General features: G+C 48.8%; 1 protein-coding gene across 1 annotated transcript in view; it reads left to right on the forward strand.

The window, feature by feature from the left end:
• Window positions 1–6,891: 6,891 nt before the first annotated feature.
• B4GALNT3 (beta-1,4-N-acetyl-galactosaminyltransferase 3) overlaps window positions 6,892–12,638 on the forward strand; it is a 98,645-nt gene continuing 92,898 nt past the window's right edge. The window contains exon 1 of the mRNA XM_084766095.1: window positions 6,892–7,440. Within this exon, the coding sequence (XP_084622221.1) occupies window positions 7,272–7,440 (169 nt within the window). The 5' untranslated portion in view covers window positions 6,892–7,271. The remainder of the gene's footprint in view (window positions 7,441–12,638) is intronic.

A 12,638-nucleotide genomic window follows, 5' to 3' on the forward strand; every position in this document is an offset into this window, starting at 1 on the left:
TGTAAACATTTCTCCCCAATTATCTCTGATTGGTTAATTTTAAAAAGCTGGACAGCCAATGACTGGGCAGAGAGAACAGGGAGGCTGGACTTGCGTTCCCAGTCTTGAGGTCTCTCAGGTAGGGACCACAGGGAGAGAGAAAGAGGAAGAAGAGGTAGAGAAGGGATGTGGCCTCAAGGACTGACCTGATGGAGCAGAAGCAGCCGAGGCAGGACCAATATGGCAGGTAATTCAGGCCATGTGGCTGGGAAGTAGCCAGACTAGCATAGAGTAAGAATAGCTGAATACCTGCCCAGCTCCAGTGCTCCAATGCTTTAAAGCTTGTTGAATAAAGAGCTGGCATGGTGGCACATGCCTATAATCCCAGTGCTCAGGAGGCAGAGGCAAGTGCATGGTTGTGAGTTCGAGGCCAGCCTGGTCTACAAAGCAAGCCCAGGACAGCCAAGGCTACAAAGAGAAACCCTGTCTTGAAAAACCAAAAAAGGAAAAGAAAAGACCCCCCTCCCCAAATTATACGATACCTTTACACATATATATTTTAAAAGAATTGTTTTGCATAGAGCATTACTGTTACCTTACTTATAGTTTTTTTAAAAAATAATTAATTTTCCAGGTTTAGTATACCAACTGATGAATTTTCTTGTGGTAATTTTACACACACACACACACACACACACACACACATACACACACACATACACACACACATACACACACACATACACACACACACACACACACACACACACCACTAGGCTTGTTCTTGTTCAGCCCTCTCCCATACAACCTTTCCCCATCATTTTTTTTTCTCAAGACAGGGTCTCTCTGTGTAGCCTTGGCTGTCCTGGACTCGCTTTGTAGACCAGGCTGGCCTCGAACTCACAGCGATCTGCCTGCCCCTGCCTCCTGAGTGCTGAGATTAAAAGTGTGAGCCACCATGCCCAGCCTCCCCATCACTTTTTGCCCCTCTGTTATTGACTGACCCTCTTCTTCCCCCTTATTTCCTTCTGTTTTCATGTAATATTTATTTTATCACCTCCTTGTCTTCTTCTTCTTCCCGTAAGAATTTTTTTGGGGGGCTGGAGAGATGGCTCAGTGGTTAAGAGCACTGGCTGCTCTTCCAGAGGTCCTGAGTTCAATTCCCAGCAACCACATGGTGGCTTACAACCATATATAACAAGATCTTGTGGACAGTCACACATGCAGGCAGAACATTGTATACATAATAAAATAAATAAATTAAAAAAAAGGATTTTGGGGGGCGGGGAGGGAGTGTGCATGTGTGTGCAGCCACCTGCACTGAGAACCAAATACATCCTCTACTACTGACAGACATCCCAGCTCGCCCTTGCCTTCTATGTTCCCTACCCCCAGATTCCGTTTGTCTATGACCTTGGCCCACTTTAGAAAGCATGCCTTGACCGTTCTTTCAAAGCTTCTATAATCACAAAAGAAGACCTTTTTTGATTTGATGCTGAGATCCTTGCCAAACCAAAGCCTGGGGAAAGCTCTTTCCAAATGTTACCACAGGTGTGGTGGTTTGAATAGGTTTGGCCGCCATAGATACATGTGCTTGAATGCTTGGCCACGGGGAGTGGCACTATTAGAAAGTTTATTGGAGGAAGGTATGCGGGAGGAAGTGTGTCACTGTGTTGGTGGGCTTTGAGGTGTCCTGTGCTTAGGATCCACCCAGTGTGGAAGAGGGTCTCCTGGCTGCTTGAGGAACATAGTCTTTTCCTGTTGCCCTTGGATCAAGATACAAAACTCTTGGCACCTCCAGTACCAAGTCTGTCTGCATGATGCCAGACTGAACCTCTGAAACTGTAAGCCAGCCTCAATTAAATGTTTTCCTTTATAAGAATTGCCTTAGGCTGGGGGGGGAGGGGGAGACACACGCCTTTAACCCCAGCACTTGAGAGGCAGAGGCAGGCTGATTGCTGTGAGTTCAAGGCCAGGCTAGTCTACAATGCTAATCCAGGACAGCTAAGGCTACACAGAGAAACTCTGTCTCAAAAAACAAACAAACAAACAAAGAATTGCTTTAGTCACTTGGGCATGGTAGTGCATGCTTTTAATTCCAGCAGAGGAAGGCAGATCTCTGTGAGTTTGAGGCCATCCTGGTCTACAAAGCAAGTCCAGGACAGCCAGAGCTGTTACATGGAGAAATCATGTCTCGTGTGGGTGCTATTAGAGAGGTAGCCAACTGAGCTCAGTCTATTATGATGGACTCCCTTTTTCAGCAGGGTTTTCTCTTCCCCTGTCTCCTGATCTGGGACACCTCACACCCCCCACCCCCCAGCTCCTTTAAGGAGCTTCACATAGCCTTGGGGGGGATTATAGGCCTGGCCCTTTTTCCCCCTCTTTTTCTGTTGTTTATATTTTTTGTTTTTTTGAGACAGGGTCCCTCTGTGTAGCCTTGGCTATCCTGGACTCGCTTTGTAGACCAGGCTGGCCTTGAACTCACAGAGATTTGCCTGCCTCTGCCTCCCGAGTGCTGGGATTAAAGGTGTGTGCCACCACCGCCCAGCTTTTTTCCTTTTTCTAAAGATTTATTTATTACATATACAGTGTTCTGCTTGCATGTATACCTGTACACTGGAAGACAGCATCAAATCTCATTATAGATGGTTGTGAGCCATCATGTAGTTTCTGGGAATTGAACTTGGGACCTCTGGAAGAACAGACAGTGCTCTTAACCACTGAGCCATCTCTCCAGCCTGCCTGACCCTTTCCAGATAAGAAATCTGTTCAGCAAGCATCTGGGGGATTCCTGGAAGTACCTTACCCTATGCTAAGGAGATCCCAGCCTTATGCAAATGACCTTTAATAGTACCTAGAAGTTCTTCCCCCACCCATAGCATAATTAAGTACTGTTTTTTCCTTCTTGTGATAGGACCTGTGCTACGGCATGTAGATTTAGTATCCTTGGACCTCTACTCTCAGTGAATCATACACATTCACCCACAAATGGCTCCTCACTGCCCAAGGGTTATAAATAAAGGCTGGCTGGCATGCTGTCTTGAGTGCTCACGCCATTCCTCCACCATGACAGTCTGAGACTCCATTTATTCTGGGGAAGAATCACTGCAGAATGCCTGGGGCTTGACTGCCAGTCAAGGCAGTGATGGTAGAGCTGCCTTGGCAGCTGATGAGGCCCATTCCATTGGTGCTAGCTTGGTGCACCGCTGGGCCTGTGTCTCATTGAACGCACCTGCCACTTCGTCTTTGCACTTCGTCTGCCATGCGTAGCACAACACAAAGGGTTGTAACAATTTGCTATCGTCATGGGCTTGTGGAGCTCCGGAGTCTCCATTACCATCTGACACCAGAAATCTCATTCTAAAATAGCTAATCTGTAACATCTCCCCCATATAAGACTGGGGATCTCCCCTGGAGTTCGGCCTTACCCTAAAGTGCTCTAGCGGTTCCTGAGAGAAACAGGAACTTGGGACCTTTGATCTCAAGGTCCGTCCCTTCTCATCCAAAAGCAAGCAGCTCCCAGGCTAGCCTTCTGGATGCTGAATGACAGTCTTGAAAAACCAAAACATTGCCAGGTGTGGTGGTGCACGCCTTTAATTCCAGCACTCAGGAGGCAGAGGCAGGCAGATCTCTATAAGTTCGAGGCCAGCCTGGTCTACAAAGTGAGTCTAGGACAGCCAAGTCTACACAGAGAAACCCTGTCTTGAAAAACCAAAAACCAACCAACCAAACAAACAAAAACCCCAAAACAAAAAACTGTAACTAAGGTACACAGGTAATAGGATATAAGCTATTTTTTCTTTCATGTGCAGCCTCAGTGTCAGGAAGTAAAAGTCACTGAAAGACATCAGAAGAATGAGTATCCAGTTAGCATAACAACGAGAAGACATGGTAAACAATATATTTAGCCAGGCAATGGTGGTGCACGACTTTAAGCCCAACACTTAAGCGGCAGAGGCAGAGGCAGGTGGATCTTTAAGTTCAAGGCCAACCTGGGCTACATCGAGAGCTACATGAAGGCACCCTGTTTTAAAAAGTACCAGTAACAAGCTGGGTGTGGTGCTGCATGCCTTTAATCTCAGTACTTGGGAGGCAGAGGCATGTAGATTTCTGTGAGTTGGAGGACAGCCAGGGCTACACAAAGAACCCCTGTCTCAAAAAACCAAAACAACAACAACAACAAAACAATATATTTAATATATTAGCCTGTATATATGGGTCAGCACGAATATTTCAATCCATATACTTAGCTCTGGAGTTCAGTTGACGAGGAAAGAAATTTGAGTGCCAAAGTCTGCGATAACACCGGAAGCCAAAAAAAAGGAACGTAGGTGTTAGAGTACTTGCCCAGTATGCATAAGGCCTTGGGGTTCAATCTCTAACACTGCAAAAGAAAAATAAATTAAAAGAGGGTGTAGAGAAAGCAGGGTGCCATGGAGGCATATATGGCAGAAAAGTAGACAGAAGACAGGAGAGAGGAACCTCCAGAATGTCCTGGTCTCCTCTACCCCCACCTCCATCTTTAGCAGGGAGTTATAAGAACAGAACACGGGGCTAGTGTGTGGCTCAGTGGTGTGGCTTGTTTTCAGAGCACACAAGACTGAGCCCAATCCTTAGCGAGGAAACGAGGCAGATCAAAAAGTGAGACAAAGCAGGCTCAAGGTTGATAGATGCAGGGTGATTTTATTCGTCCTCTGAATTTCTTGGCAACTTGTTGCTTGGGCCAGAAATTTGACCTTTGAAGTGTCTGGTTTCTTTTTCTATAGAATATCCTTTCTCTCCGATGAGAAGATGCGTTCCCTGTTTCCGCTCTCTCCCAGTTCCCACACACAGGTACTTCGAGCATTTGGTTGAATGAAAGTGATGGATGGCCATCTTTCAGTAGAGAGAGAATCATGGTAGGGGACAGGCTGCTGCCCATTTTGATGACAAAATGCCTCACGTGACACTTAGTGGTGATGCAACTGATAAAACAAAGAGGCTTCACAGGAGGCCCAGCCCCTTCCCCTCCAGACTCAGGCCAACTTGAATGTGCTGCCCTCTTGCCTTGGGCTTTTGGAAAACAAACAAATGAACGTAAGTATCCAAAGCTTCCACACCTGTGGCTTTAGGATGTCACACAGACGCTTCCTAGGGATTTCAGTCAGAACTACCCCTTGCAGTCTCCTTCCGCTGAAGAACAGTGAGGAACTGCACAGCCGACTTCTGCCCTTGTACAACATTTGCATGATATGTGCTTGATTTTAATATGCCCTGGAACACACTGTGTCCTTCTGTTTTTTTTCCTCTGTATTTTGGGGGGGGCGCATTTTTATGCTAGGCTGGCCTCAAATTCAACTAGGTAGTTGAGATGGACTGAATCTCAGGTCCTCTTTGCTTTTACCTCTGATCCCTGGGATCACAGCTGTGTGTCACCATGCCCAGCTCTCTCCACATTCCTCTGAGAGTGGAACATTTGAGCCTCCACCTGCTGGGTGACCTCTGACAAGTCACTCTGCCCTTCTGGGTTTTTAAACTATCTCATTTAAATCAGATAGTACTGCTTTCTCTGCCTAAAGTCAGGGGATTGGAATGTGGAGTGTCTGGTGGACCCTTTCAACCCCCAGGGACTTATTTTTCTCCTGTGTTTGTGGGGGGTGTGGGTGAGGAGGATAGCTCCAGATTTTTTCCCCCTTGAAACTGGGATTCTCTGTGTAGCCTTGGCTGTACTGGATTTGCTTCTTTGTAGACCAGGCTGGCCTCGAACTCACAGTGATCCCCCTGTCTCTGCCTCCCTGAGTGCTGGGATTAAAGGTGTGTGCCACCATGCCCTGGACCAAGCACCAGATATTAAAGTAGTGCGTATCCAACTATGCTATGGGCTCCATAAAGAAGAGGTGCCTCTTCTTTTCATTTTTCTTCCCCCCTCTCTCTCTTTTTTTTAAAGATTTATTTATTTATTATTATGTATACAGTGCTCTTCCTGTCTGCATACCTGCAGGTCAGGAGAGGGCATTAGATCACATTATAGATGGTTGTGAACCACCATGTGGTTGCTGGGAATTGAACTCAGGACCTCTGGAAGAACAGGTGGCGCTCTTAACCACTGAGCCATCTCTCCAGCCTCCCCCCTCTTTTTAACATATTGTATTTTACATGTGTGTGTCTGTGGAGGTTAGTTAGTGGAGGTCGCAGCAGAAGCTAGAAAAGAACATCGGGGTTACAGGGGATTTGGGTTTTGGGAACCAAACTCAGGTGTGGTAGAAGAGCATTATGCACTCTTGACAGATGCGCCGTCTCTACAACTCCATCTCACGCCCTCTTTACTTCCTCATTTCTTTTATGGTTCCAGGATGGAACCAGGGTCTCCTACATGCCAAGTGCATGGTCTACTACTTAGTTGCCCCTCCACTCTTCTTTTTTTCTTCTTTCAATTCTCCAACATCTCTTTCACCCAAACACCCAAAATGGGGGTGGGGGTGGGGGTGGGGCCCAACGACTCCTAGTTGCGCTCCCTGGTGCCTTTCAGAGTGTAGTTGGTGGCCAGGAAAAAAACGGTATTCAATTTCATTTGGAAGACAGAGTTAAAGCTAAATTAAGTGTCCTTTGGAACTAGAGTTATTGTGACAGAGAAAAAGCCCTGAGGCCAAAGTCACAGTGGCCAGTTCAAAAATGAGTCCCAACTCCACGTCCCCTTCGGAGGAGCACCTTCAAATATCTTGGCGGTGACTGGGTTTCCTTGGGTCACAGAGTCCGCGTGTTAACTCGCATCTTCTTTCATTCTCATCACACACGCGGCACACCCTCCCACATAACCCTAAGAGGGTGGCTGCACCTGGGACCAGCTCTCAGGCCCCACCTCTTGCCTGCCCTCAGCCTCTAGGGGGCGGGGCCCACCTGTGCCTGGGGGCGGGGCCAAGGCGGGGGCGGGACAGGTAGGGTGTAAGGTTATGCTCCGAGCTGAGAGAAAGCGCCCTAAGTGCTGCTAGCAAGCGCAGGGTCGGGCGGGCACCTAGGAGAGCCTCTTGGGCAGCGTACTGGAGCAAGAAAGGAGAGAAGGAGGGAGGTGGAGGGCCTGCGACGAGGAGAGGCGTGGAGCGGACACTTGAGGAGGAGGAGGAGCCGGGCTCCGCGGCCGGAGAGAGACCTGAGAGGCGCCCGCGCTACCGAGGAACCCCAGCGCACCGAGCATGAGCGGGCGGCCGGCCGGAGAGCGAGCCGGGGAGACTGCCCGTAGGCTGCGCTGAGCCGCAGAGTCGAGCCGGGCGGCGAGTGGGTTGCCCGTGCTAGGGCGGCCAGCCAGGCAAAGAGCCATGGGGAGCCCCCGCGCCGCGTTGCTGATGCTGCTCCTGCGCCCGATCAAGCTGCTGAGGAGGCGCTTCCGCCTGCTGCTGCTGCTCGCCGTGGTATCGGTGGGACTCTGGACTCTGTATCTGGAGCTAGTGGCGTCGGCCCAGGCCGGCAGGAACCCCCTGAACCACAGTAAGTAGCGCCGGGGGGGCGAGGAGGTGGCGGAGGTGGGCGGGCGCTCCGGGGCGGGGACCCGCCTCTCCCAGCGGATTCCAGGTGTCGGCGCCGCCCCGCGCTTTCCTGGGGACCTGGGCCGGTGGGGCCCGCCGATGGTCGCTGATCCTGGCCTGCCCACCCAGGTTAGAGTCGGGTCGGGACGCTCTCTGACTTCCCAGGCGCTGGTGGAGATTTGGGGCGCCTTCCACCCTGCGGGACTCACAGCCTCGCGTACGGAGAAACGCGCGGTTTGCGAGCGCGGGCTCCCGGGATGCGGCGCGTTCGGCCGCAGGCGGTCGGTGCTCCCCTTTCCCCCCAACTTTGTACTTGCTAGTGTGGTTAGCTGGTTAGCTCGCAGTTTCCCCTCCGGCCGAACTTTCAGGGGTTCTTTTTCAGTCGCACCTCGGAGAGAGTCGCCTGGCCTTCCCGCCTTGCGTGCGCCACTGTTTACAAGTTATCCCAGGTCCTGAGTACGTAGTTCTCTGCTCGTCAGACTGCTTCCACCACTGTTTGAAGCCCTCCCAGCAAAACCCGAGCATTCTACAAACTCCCTAGACCCCGCCTAAGGCGACCCTGCCATGAGTAAATTCGTATTTGCATTTTTATTTCACCAAAGCACTCAAGTTTCTGCTTAGGAAAATAGGGGGAAATGGCTTTTCCCTTCTTCAATGGATATAATTATCCACTGTGATTTTCAATCTGCCTTTGACAGGCCTAACAAAGTGTAAAGTCATCTAGGAGCCAGAAGGGACTGGAGAAGTTTCCAGAAGGTTCTGGTGCCCTTCTCCAGCCTAAAGGGGGTGCTTCTAGTTTATTTTTCTCCCCGAGTTTCATTTCTTGTTTTAAGACGTTTAAAGAATACCTTCCTGGTAGATACTTTTGTCAACAGCTGTACCCTTCGTTAGATGCGGTGCTTTATCTTTTGTGGCCCAGAAGAAGAAATTACTGCCCTAGGCAGTAACTATGCAGGATCGGTTTGGAGGTGTGTGCATGCAGCCCAACCCTCTTTGTGGCAGTGGACATAATTCTGGCTACAGATGGAGAGGAAAAGAGGAATCTGGCCTCCGTGATCTCCAGGGTCCCTCTCAGGTGGATACGGAGACTGCATGGTCTCTGCCACTTAAGCATTTTCCAAGGCGGGAGAGCCCTGCGCCTGGGGAAGACGCGTGCACACAGCCACAAAGCATGTAGTACTACATAGAATCCTTCCTTCCCTTGGTCCCGGTCTCCCTCCTTGGGTTTGGTTTTCTCTTTGTAGAGGCTGTCACAGCCTGGCCACCCAGTTGCAGGTGGCTGAACTTTCCTGGAGCCTTCTCCTCGGAACACCCTTTGCCAGCATGCTTAGTGGGATACTCTATAAATTAGGGAGGAAAGCAGTTGCTTGGCCACCCTGAAGTCAGTGAGATGCCTTCGTTCCTCCTCCCCTTGCCTCTGTCTCCGGTGTGTTTTCTCTTCTGAGAGCAGACCCAGGTGGCCGTGATAAAGCTGCAGTCTGGCTCCCAGTCTCTGGATCCTGCTGGCTTCCTCATACCAGACTTATGGGCTTTTAATTTGTATTAAATAAATATATATTTCTTTTTCCAAACTGACCCTTCTCCAAAAACATGTTCCCAGAGTCTTATTCCAGAGTTGGCTTAGTGTTCCTTGTGGGTTCTTTCTTCCTTTTCCAGACAGCCACTCACTCTGTAGCCTAGGCTAGTCTGCAACTTGCTATACATATTGCAGACTGGGCTTGATTTCAAGATCTTTCTGCCTCAGTCTCCTGAGCACCGGTTATGGGTATGTGCCATGCAGCCGACCTTCCTTCTTGTGATCTCTCTCTCTCTCTCTCTCTCTCTCTCTCTCTCTCTCTCTCTGGTTTTTTCAAGACAGTGTTTATCTGTGTAGCCCTGACTGTCCTGAAACTCATTCTGTAGACCAGGCTGGCTTCAAACTAAGAGATCCACCTGTTTTTGCCTCCAGAGTGCTGAGATTAAAGGTGTGAGCTATCATGCCTGGTCTTCCTTGTGAATTCTTTTCTTTTTTTTTCTTTTCTTCTTCTTTTTTTTTTTTTTTTTTTTTTTTTGAGACAGGGTTTCTCTGTATAGCCTTGGCTGTCCTGGACTTGGCTTTGTTGACCAGGCTAGCGTCGAACACACAGTGATCCGCCTGCCTCTGCCTCCTGAGTGCTGTGCCCTGCTCTCCTTGTGATTTCTAAAAAGAGCCTAAGCCTGGGCACTGAAGATAACCATTTCCTCTTGTTAGATACCTAGGACTCTAAAGTCCATCTGTGGTGAAATGTGTCTTAGTCTTGCCTGACTTCCTTAGGGTGAGATTTAGGTGGCTGTACTTGTTTCTCCCTCCCCCCCCCTTTTTTTTTTCAAGACAGGGTTTCTCTGAGTGTCTCTGGCTGTCCTGGAACTCACTCTGTAGAATAGGCTGGCTTCGAACTCAGAGATCTACCTGCCTTTGAGTCCTGGGATTTTAGGCATGTGCCACCACCACCTGGTATTGTCCTTTTTGTCACTAAGAAGCCCAGATGTTTTGAATCAAAATTCCCTCTTGTGCTGTGTCTTACTCTCAGCTCAGAGCTATTCCTCTGGGGAAGAAGTAGGGGAGAAGAAGGAAGGGGGTTGCCAATGCTCCCTCCTCCTCACCCTGCATACCAGTAGCCACCAGAGTACTAAAGACACTCCTCCCAGCACTGCCCCCAGGGTTCACCGCAGCAACCAGAACCCCATCTTGGCTCTGTTTCCCAATGAGCCACCCTGCCACTTTCTAGGATTCTCTGCCAACTCAGGCCACACCCGCCTTCCTGTCATCCGTGAGGCTGGCCCCTGTTGCCCAGAACCTGTCATTTGCTTGTCCCTGTGTGAGGGTATATTGGTTTAGCGCTGGAAAAGTGTATAAAGAACGGCGGTCCCAAACTCGAGGGTGGCAAAGTAATGACAGGGGAGCATGCTTCCTGCTCCATCTTCACGAAATAACCCGGTAGTTTAGAATATGGATGGTGTGCAATTTGGGCTCTATATGCAGAAAAAGATATAACTACGATGAAAATAGCTTTAAAGGAAAACAACAAAAATCATTAACAAATAGAAACGGGCCCCTTGGCTGAAAGAATTGCAGCCATTCACGAAAGGAAAGCACTGTGCTGGGTCATTTTATTAATTAATCAATTAATTATTTGCTTTCTGAGACAGGGCTTCTCCCTTTAGTGCTGGCTGCCTGGAACTCACTATGTAGACCGACTGGCCTTGAATTCACAGAGTTCCACCTGTCTCTTCCTCCTAAGTGCTGGAGTTAAAGGCGTGCGCCACCACCACCTGGCTGTGCTTGTTTTTTTTTGTTTTTTGTCTTTTTAAGATATGATAGGCAAATTATGCTGTTTTAGTTAGGGTTACTATTGCTGCAATGAAACACCATGACCAAAAGCAAATGGAAGGAAGTCCTGACAGGAACTCAAACAGGGCAGGAACCTGGAGGCAGGAGCTGATGCAGAGGCCGTGGAGGGCTGCTGCTTACTGGTTTGCTCCCCATGGCTTGCTTAGCCTGCTTTCCTATAGAACCCAGGACCAGCAGCCAAGGGTTGGCACCGCCCACAATGGGCCTGGCCCTTCTCCATCAATCACTACTTAAGAAAATGCCCTACTGGCTTGACAATACCCTAAATTGTTTTTGTTTTGTGAGACAGGATTTCACATACAGCTTAATTATATGGAGGCATTTTCTGAGTTTAGGCTTCCTCTTCGATGACTACAACCTGTGTCAAATTGACATAACACTAGCCAGCACACATACAGTTTTTTTTTTTTTCTATAGCTTTCTATCTAGGGTTAGAATAAAAGTGCTTCTGTGAAAACAATCAGAATACTATACATTAGATTTTTTTTAAAAGTTAAAAGTAGATGTTGCTGTGATATTTCTGAAAATGGGGTGCAGCTCTCAAGTAATTTTAAAGAAGTGGAGACATTTGGGGAGACGGTAAGATTCTGATGAATTGAGGCTGGAGAGATTGGTTTAGTGGTTAAGAGCCCTTGGTGCTCTTGCAGAGGACCCAGATTTGGTTCCTAGCATCAACATGGGGCCTCACAGTGACTTAATGCCCTCTTCTGGCATGGCGTGCATGAGTTACGCTTGTTGATGCACACCACACACACACACACACACACACACACACACACACACACACAATTAAAAAATGCTGAATTCAGGCTGGGGGTGTAGCTCAGTTTGTAGTGTGCTTGCCCAGTGTGCACAAAGCTCTAGGTTTATTCCTCAGGACCATATACAGCCGGATGTGGTGCACACCTGTAGTCACAGCTCTCTGAGGAGGAGACAGGAGGCTCGGATGTTCAAGGTCAACCTTATATACTAACCCTGTTCAAGGCCAGCCTGTGCTACATGAATCCCTGCCTCAAAGGACAAACAAACAAATGAACAAACAAACCAAAAAGCAAAAACCACCACCACTGCCAACAAACTGAAAGGAGGAAAAAGAAGACTGATGGAGAGGGGGGGGGGAAAGGCTACTCTCAGGCAGCAAAGACCAGGTGGCAGGGAAAAGGGAATATGGAACAACTGAGTGTAGTGAGCAGGAGGGATGTAGGTAAATGAAGGATGAAGCTCGACCGTGAAAGACTGTTGGACCACCGAGCTTCCTCTCAGCTCTTTTTCTGTTTGTTTGTTTGTTTGTTTGTTTTTGGTTTTTCGAGACAGGGTCTCTCTGTGTTAGCCTTGGCTGTCCTGGACTCCCTTTGTAGACCAGGCTGGCCTCGAACTCACAGCGATCCGCCTGCCTCTGCCTCCCGAGTGCTGGGATTAAAGGCGTGCGCCACCACGCCCGGCTTTGTTTTGTTTTTCAAGACGGAGTTTCTCTGTGTAGCCTTGGCTGTCCTGGACTTGCTTTGTAGACCAGGCTGGCCTTGAACTCACAGCAGTCCACCTGCCTCTGCCTCTCTAGTGCTGGTATTGAAGGCATGTGCCGCCACCACCGCCCGGCCTTTTTATTTTTTATTTTTTATTTTTAAGATTTATTTATTTATTATTATGTATACAGTGTTCTGTTTGCATGTACATCTGCCTGCCAGAAGAGGGCATCAGATCACATCATAAATGGTTGTGAGCCAACACGTGCTTGCTGGGAATTGAACTCTGGACCTCTGGAAGAACAGTCAGTACTCTTTAACCTCTGA

The sequence above is a fragment of the Acomys minous genome (assembly GCF_964271855.1).
Source record: "Acomys minous genome assembly, chromosome: 17".
NCBI lineage: Eukaryota > Metazoa > Chordata > Mammalia > Rodentia > Muridae > Acomys > Acomys minous.